Consider the following 7,254-nt stretch of genomic DNA (forward strand, 5'->3'; position numbering starts at 1 on the left):
AAATGGTCATGAAACTGTATCTCCATCTCCATGTTCTCACTGTTGCATTTATTGCAGGATTTGATCCGACGGTGTCTAACATATAACCAAGCAGAGAGGCCTGATGTTCTAACAATGGCACAGGATCCATATCTCTCCTACTCTAAGAAATGAGAGTGTGTAGCCTTCACAAACAAGCCAGAGATACCAAAGGACCAGATCGTAGAAATATTTTTTGGTATAGATTATAAAGTTTTTTTTGTTTTGTTTGTCTAGATAATTAATCTCCCGGCCCCTTGAACAATATTAATTTCGGGTGAATATAATTCGTCTGGCTTCCTTTTGTTATGTAACATATTATGTATGTTCTTCATGTTTTTGAATAGAAGAACATGAGCTGAAAAAGTTGGAAACAGGTTCTTGTTCATTATACTGTCTGCTCCTCAGGTTAAATTTTAGACCAGATACAAATATGATCAATCGATGGAATTAAAATAAACCGAAGATTAAACCAAGGCAAAACCGATGATTGGTGACCACTGGCTTGCAAGCAATTACTACAAGACAAAAGAAGTCTACTTATCCACTCGTACCCACAAGAAAAAACTCACACTTGCTTGTTCCATGGCTTGCTCCGTTGCTTCTTCAACTAGATTTCCCAAGATGCAATCCGGGGTATGGTACAGTGGATCTTTCACGCCAAGAGTCATTGTGAGATGCTGTGAAACCGCAAACGAGCCTCCACGACCAAAATCGAAGCTCCAAGTGGGATCACCAATCATCATCGTAGAAGCCCCCAAAGTTATAAAAACAGCCGCTTCAATGCCTTGTCTTAGAGCTAACTCTGGCTTGGTCAAGCCTGGCGATGTTGGAAGGTCTTCTTCTTCTTCATCCAAATTCCTTATTTGTTTTTACAACCTAGTAAATTTTTGGACAACACTCAGACTCTGAACTCATCATGTAACTTTTTTTTTGATATGGTTATTGCAGAATCGTGTCAAGAAAACCAAAGGACTTGTGGGCAGTTCGACTCTCCATTGGAACGTATCTTTTAGATGGTAAATATTTCAAAGCTTTGGAGCTTGACGAAGAAGCTTCTGATTGAGATCATAGATTCATATATACAACAATATTGATAAAATCTAAAATCTTTCAAATATTGATATTGTGTAAGGAAAAGTTTATTTTTTTAATAAAGAAAATATCATCATTTTTAAAGGAAAAAAGCCTAAAAAACTGCCATCTATTTTTTATTTGAACGTTTAATACCTCGTGTTATTTTATTGGAAGAAAAATATTTAGTTTATTTAATTTTGTCATAAAAAACTTTGGTTTATATAATTGTTGGTGAATTCGTATAAACGAGTTAACACCCGTCAACGGACGTTACAAAATTTTTGACGGAGTGAAATTCTAACCTTCGTCGTTTTATTCTTTTATATATTAATGGCTTTGAATTATTTTCAATATATATTGTTGTGGTATGCTGGTGCAAGTAACATTTAATTTCTTCACGTAACCCGGGATCAACACCCACCATACGCCAATTTTCTAAAACTTTTTATTTTTTAACTTTCCTTCCTTCTTCGCAGAAAACCCTAGCGCTGCCAGCCCTGACCACATATTCTCCAACATTGGTCAAGAACCCATCATGAGCTTCTTCAGTCTTCTTCCTCCTTTACCAAATACACTCTTCTAGCTTCTTCAATCTTCTTCCTCCTTCACCAAATCCACTCTTCTAGCTTCTTCAATTTTCTACCTCCTTCACCAAATCCACTCTTCTAGGGTTTTCAATTTCTCTCTTCTCTTCTTTAGCCATGGATATGACTACTTATGTTGCTAGAAGAACCCGTTCGAAGACTAATTCTTACTTGAATTCGATTATTCGTGATGCTTGTTCACCATCTCTCAGGAAGAAGAAATGGCGGCGGAGAGGCTGTGGGACGGGAGATGCAAATGTCGGCCAACGGCGGAGAAGATGTGGTCTGGTTTAAAAAAATATAAATTTAAAAAAATATAAAAATTAAAAAAATAACCGTGTTTTATGGGATTTGAACCTGGGTTTGAGGATTAATCAGTGTTCACCCATCACCAACAGACCACCGTAATAAAATCATTAATTTTTAAACTAAATGGTATATATACTATAAAACATGTGGACGCTAAGATTTAACATCGTTAAAATTTGGTAACGTCCATTGATGGTTGTTAACTCGTTTATACGAATTCACCAACCGTTATATAAACCAAGGTTTTTTATGATAAAATTAAATAAACAAGGTATTTTTCTTTCAATAAAATAACATGATATATTAAACGTCCAAATAAAAGATCGTTGTTCCTGCGAATTCAATTTCTGATTGGTAAAATGTTCTTCACAAGTAACAAATGCCTATGAGAGTGAATCTTGAGTCACTATTGGTGAATTTGAGAAACCCTAATATGGAGTGAGGACAAGTATGTATGTGTTTACCAATGGTGAGGTTGTTGCCACTGAGGCCTTGCCATGAGATTGTCCAGCCTCCACATTGGTATCCCAAGTTATCAGCGTGTGTTCCTGCAACAAGGATCTTTTTGGTCTTCTTTGGCAGAGGAAGCAATGGCTTATCTGCATTTTCACCATTCTTCAACAGCACCAGAGATTTCCTTACTGCTTCCCTTGCCAGTTCTCTGTGTTCCTGTTGAGTTTGTTCAATGTTAAGTTTGGGTTCTCTAGTTTCAAAATTGGTGTTTTGTTATCTTACATTACATACCTTGCTACCAAGCTGGCTGGTCAAGCTATGATCAGCCATAGGATCTTCAAAGAGCCCTGTAGAAACTAGGTTTCCACAATGAATTTGTTTAGTGAGAGAAACAAATTCAAGGAAGTAATCTCTCAAGAAATTCGATCTAAGCTTAAAATTAAAAGAGGATTTAGAGTTTTCTCTCAAAAACAAAGAAGAACTAGGTGATTCTATTAATTGCTGGATGATTACAATGATGGAGTTTCCTCCCCTTTTATACTTTCTCTAGTATTACAAAATACTATTCACTTTCCTTCCAGGTCGAACTGAACTAAGGAAAGTTGCTCCTTTACTTCACATTGGCCGCTTGACGAATCGGGAAGTCGGCTATTCTTTGGGCTGGACCGCCTCCTTCCGAACAGACCTGATGTAACTATTAAAAGAATCCTAACCGGATTCCCGGTTAAGCAATTGAATTATCTTTCTGGTTTAGATCGGTATGTTGGGGTGCTAAATTCCGCACCAACAAGCCCCATTGTGAATTTGACTCTCAAGATTCTCTTCACTGCATCGTCGATTCTGCTCATCGGGATGAGTTTTCGCTTCACCTGACTTGTTAGTTCGTCGATTAACTCGGTCAAGTTTGATGAACCCATGATCTGCATTGGATGGTTTTAGTCACATCACATCAAGTATTTTTAATATCTTTAATACTTAAGAACCATTTTCGAGACTGACCATATCGAGTCCAGCAGTGATTGCAGCATTAATCGAGTGTGAATAGTTAGCACCAAGAGGTGTGGTGATCTGATCAACACCTAGATAATCCGAGATGACAATGCCCTGCAAAGAGAATTTAAAATCTTTCTCATTTTTCTGCTTTGCTTAAGATAGATTTTTTTTTTTATGATGAAACTAATAAGTTACCCTGAACTTGAGCTTGTTCTTGAGGAAACCCGTGATAAGTTTCTTATTGGCATGCATTTTCAACCCGTTCAAGGACGAGTAGGAAACCATAACTGTTGCAACTCCCTTGTTTACCGCATCATAATAAGCCGGCATGTGAATGCCGAACAAACCATTTGAGCTAGTAACCGTGTTGTTTGCGTTCATACCTCTCAATGTACCTCCATCTCCAACAAAGTGTTTAGCACAGGCTGCGACTTTGGTCCTGTAAGTTTTCCCAGTTATCTATTTGACTCCATCAATTTTTGCTTCTCTAGATATCCATTAAAGTATATATACTTACTTTCCAGCGACGAAAGGAACACCCTTTTGATTGGTAGGAAGGTCACCTTGCAAACCGGGTATGATCTCAGTCATCTGTTGAACTATTCTGTGATCCTCACTATAGCTCTCATAGCATCTTCCCCATCTAGGGTCCCTACACACCTGCTCAAAGTGATTAATTACAACAACTATGTTTCTGCTGTTGTTTTAGATCAGATTTTACTTACCGCAATACATGGAGCAAAGACATATTGGATTCCTGTTGCTCTAACTTCAAGCGCAGTTGCTTCACCAATTCTCTTCACAAGGCCAGGGTCCCTAACAGATGAATGCAACAGTAAAGAAACAACCTTTTGGGTCTTATCTATTCATTTGGAATGGGATTCTCTATAAGAACTTGCCTGGTGACTCCGAGGCCTATGTTATGCGGGAAAATGGTGGCGTTGTACACGTTGTTGTGACCATGAACAGCATCGATCCCGTAAATTATGGGAATCCCTAAGCGAGTCGAAAGCGCTTTCTTTTGGATCTCATTCACCATGTCCACCCAAGCTTCAGGACTGGCATTTGGCTTCGGCACACTCCCTCCCCCACTAAACACACTTCCTACAAACATGATTGAGACAGTTGAGTATTCGTGTAAGTTTTTATAACGTTGCGACGGTCCAGAGTCATACCAATGAAGTACTTTTTAATGACTTCGGCTGTGGCATTGGCTCGTTTCACCTGAATCATCTGCCCGATTTTCTCTTCAAGTGTCATACGGCTCATTAGGTTCTTGATCCTGACCCCCAATGGCTCTTTTGGGTTCTTATACTTGGCGTTCGTGAGTGGTACTTTATTAGCTGCCACGGCACAACAGAGTAGCAGAAGTCCTAACGTCTGTAGCAAGTAACTCAAACTCCCCATCTTATACCTCTATTACACTCTCGACACCTGCAGATGACTTGATTAACCAGTTGAGAAGGAGAAGACGATCAAGCGATATAATGACGACAACAACGATGAATATTACAATATTTCGAGTGAGACAAGCAACAATAAGAGGTTGAGATTTTTTGTTGTTGTTTCGACTGAGACAGGAACGTTCTGAGGTTGAGGTTTTGTCTATATGCCTTGTACTTGGGTTGTTAACTTGTTATGCTTGTGAGTTTATGAAGAGACGTGTGATACCATTCCGTGACTAGAAACATCAAAAAAGCAAATCAGATTCAGAGATTCTCTCCCTTTTCAAATAAATATAATAAAATAAAATCTTAGTGACTAATTTCATTCAAATAGCTAAAGAAAGTAACAAAAAATTTTATATATATTGTCCAAATACATATTTACTTGTTGAGTTGTTTTCGTTGAAGTATGTTTGTTTTTAAAATAAGTTGGACTTACTTACACTTCAAAAGTTTCATCTCTTTTAGATGAAAAATTTTCTTGCAAGTCTTTTATTCTTCTTCTTTCTGTTAAATTTGTCATTGTCCCTTTGCAAATAGTCAAATACACGCCTGCATATGTCTGGACACGCCCCTGCATGTGGCATTGTCTCACACCTTGGGTTTAAGACATATCCATATCCATTACCCAAGTGTTGACTATCTCATTAAGTGGTAAGATTCATAAGGGCAAACAACAAAAGCTGGACCGAATTGATCGATTCTTATAACACACTAGCTTTGTAGACAGACAATCTCAAAGTTCAACTTTAATATGAGCTTTACAAACCCACAAAATTGTTCATCGAAATTATTTTTCTCGTGTCCCTCAATATTTTTTCTCTTCCTTGCTGAATAACTACAAATGAGTCTACATTTTGTATGGTTTTGTGGTCAAGCCGAAACCGAAGGGGTACAACGGGTCGTAATGCAGATCGCCAACATTCATCGGTAGCTGCTTCACTGACTTAAACCATGTCCTAGCCAACTTTCCAGTGAACCCATAATCACCAAAGAGAGCATCAGCCACTCCTTGACCTTCTGTTCCCGGAAGCCAAGCCGCCACAAGGGCATCTATGGTCGAAACATAAGGCTGAATCACCACGGGACGGCCAGAGACCACAACCACGACACACTTCATGGATCCACACACGTTCCCGATTGTGCTTGGACCAGGATCACTTATGGTCAGGTTCGTGCTGTCCCCAAACATTTCAGCATAAGGTGGCTCGCCAACAACCACAATGGCATAGTCAAATTTACCGGACTTGACGAAGTTCGCATCAGGATTTTCACTGTAGACGACTTGTGTAGTTGGAGCCACTGTGCTCTTAACAGCAGCAAGGATCGTTGTACCTGTAAGTAATTAAACCAAAGTCAAGAATGTATACATCTATGGTATTAGCTCGTACTCGTACTATGGGTGGGCAGACCTAGCTAATGATGTTGTTGCAATCGAGCCAAAAAAGGTGAAACGGAAGTTTTTGAGTAAACATACCAACAGTGTGGTCGTTGCCTTTAAGTCCTTGCCAGGTGATAGTCCAACCACCACATTGATATCCCAAGTTATCAGCATGTGTTCCCGCAACAAGGATTTTCCCTGTTTTCTTAGGCAGAGGAAGCAGCGGTTTAGCCCCTTTCTTACCATTCTTGAGCAGCACTAGAGATTTCCTCACGGCTTCACGAGCTAGTTCCCTGTGTTCCTGTTCAAGTGTTTTATTCAGTTTCATACTGATGATTTTGTAATGATTGGTACAGTAGCTTAACATAGGTCAAACATAACAGACCTTACTACCAAGCTGGTTGGCAAAGCTGAGATCAGCCAGTGGTTCCTCAAAGAGTCCCATTGTGAATTTGACCCTTAAGATTCTCTTCACAGCGTCATCGATCCTGCTTATCGGAATAAGCTTTTTCTGTATCTGACTGTTAATTTCGTCTATGAACTCAGTGTAGTTGTACGGCACCATAATCTGCAATTAAAGAGACATACAACAATTAAATAACCATGGAGCGCATACCAAAGATATTTAAGGTAGAGTCACTTTTGAGACCTACCATGTCAATTCCAGCGCTGATTCCCGCGTAAACAGAGTAAGAATAGTTAAGATGCGGAGGAGTCGTGATCCTATCAATCCCCTGCCAATCCGAGATGACAAAACCCTGCAGCAAAAGAGAAAGAAGGGGTTTAGGACCAATGTATAGAAAGATCAAATGCATCCACAAGTATCATTATTTCTTACTCTGAACTTCAACTTGTTCTTGAGGAAGCCCGTGACAAGTTCCTTGTTGGCATGCATTCTCAAACCGTTCCAGGCAGAGTAAGACACCATGATTGTTGCAACACCCTTGTTCACAGCGTTGTAATATGCAGGCATGTGAATTCCGAACAGCCCCTT

General features: G+C 39.3%; 4 protein-coding genes across 4 annotated transcripts in view; 2 read left to right on the forward strand and 2 right to left on the reverse strand.

The window, feature by feature from the left end:
- The window catches only part of LOC104736172 (serine/threonine-protein kinase TOUSLED), a 4,837-nt gene extending 4,426 nt beyond the window's left edge, over positions 1 to 411 (forward strand). Inside the window, exon 13 of the mRNA XM_010456106.2 lies at positions 58 to 411. Within this exon, the coding sequence (XP_010454408.1) occupies positions 58 to 153 (96 nt within the window). The 3' untranslated portion in view covers positions 154 to 411. The remainder of the gene's footprint in view (positions 1 to 57) is intronic.
- LOC104736173 lies at positions 468 to 1,177 on the forward strand. Its single transcript, XM_010456107.2, has 2 exons — positions 468 to 854; positions 970 to 1,177. Exons 1-2 carry the CDS (start codon positions 505 to 507, stop codon positions 1,082 to 1,084), a joined length of 465 nt encoding a protein of 154 aa, XP_010454409.1. The 5' UTR covers positions 468 to 504; the 3' UTR covers positions 1,085 to 1,177.
- Positions 2,355 to 4,936, reverse strand: LOC104736174 (beta-glucosidase BoGH3B-like). The gene is made up of 9 exons (XM_019234531.1): positions 4,610 to 4,936; positions 4,334 to 4,538; positions 4,160 to 4,250; positions 3,952 to 4,094; positions 3,630 to 3,873; positions 3,441 to 3,545; positions 3,226 to 3,361; positions 2,733 to 2,788; positions 2,355 to 2,657 (listed from the first exon to the last, which is right to left on the reverse strand). The coding sequence occupies exons 1-9, from the start codon at positions 4,839 to 4,841 to the stop codon at positions 2,355 to 2,357; spliced, it is 1,515 nt and encodes a 504-aa protein (XP_019090076.1). The 5' UTR covers positions 4,842 to 4,936.
- The window catches only part of LOC104738075 (beta-glucosidase BoGH3B-like), a 5,598-nt gene continuing 3,907 nt past the window's right edge, over positions 5,564 to 7,254 (reverse strand). Inside the window, exons 7-11 of the mRNA XM_019234532.1 lie at positions 7,099 to 7,251; positions 6,914 to 7,018; positions 6,646 to 6,828; positions 6,357 to 6,561; positions 5,564 to 6,214 (exon numbers count right to left, since the gene is read on the reverse strand). Coding sequence (XP_019090077.1) covers positions 5,730 to 6,214; positions 6,357 to 6,561; positions 6,646 to 6,828; positions 6,914 to 7,018; positions 7,099 to 7,251 — 1,131 coding nt within the window. The 3' untranslated portion in view covers positions 5,564 to 5,729. The remainder of the gene's footprint in view (positions 6,215 to 6,356; positions 6,562 to 6,645; positions 6,829 to 6,913; positions 7,019 to 7,098; positions 7,252 to 7,254) is intronic.

This window comes from Camelina sativa, chromosome 13, assembly GCF_000633955.1.
Source record: "Camelina sativa cultivar DH55 chromosome 13, Cs, whole genome shotgun sequence".
NCBI classification, from domain to species: domain Eukaryota; kingdom Viridiplantae; phylum Streptophyta; class Magnoliopsida; order Brassicales; family Brassicaceae; genus Camelina; species Camelina sativa.

Coding starts and splice junctions, on each gene's coding strand:
- LOC104736173 (XM_010456107.2), top strand. CDS start 505: ATGATTGGTGACCACTGGCTTGCAAGCAATTACTACAAGACAAAAGAA. Junction 855..969: donor AAGCCTGGCGATGTTGGAAG/GTCTTCTTCTTC, acceptor TGGTTATTGCAG/AATCGTGTCAAGAAAACCAA.
- LOC104736174 (XM_019234531.1), bottom strand. CDS start 4,841: ATGGGGAGTTTGAGTTACTTGCTACAGACGTTAGGACTTCTGCTACTC. Junction 4,539..4,609: donor CATTAAAAAGTACTTCATTG/GTATGACTCTGG, acceptor TCATGTTTGTAG/GAAGTGTGTTTAGTGGGGGA. Junction 3,874..3,951: donor GTTCCTTTCGTCGCTGGAAA/GTAAGTATATAT, acceptor GAAAACTTACAG/GACCAAAGTCGCAGCCTGTG.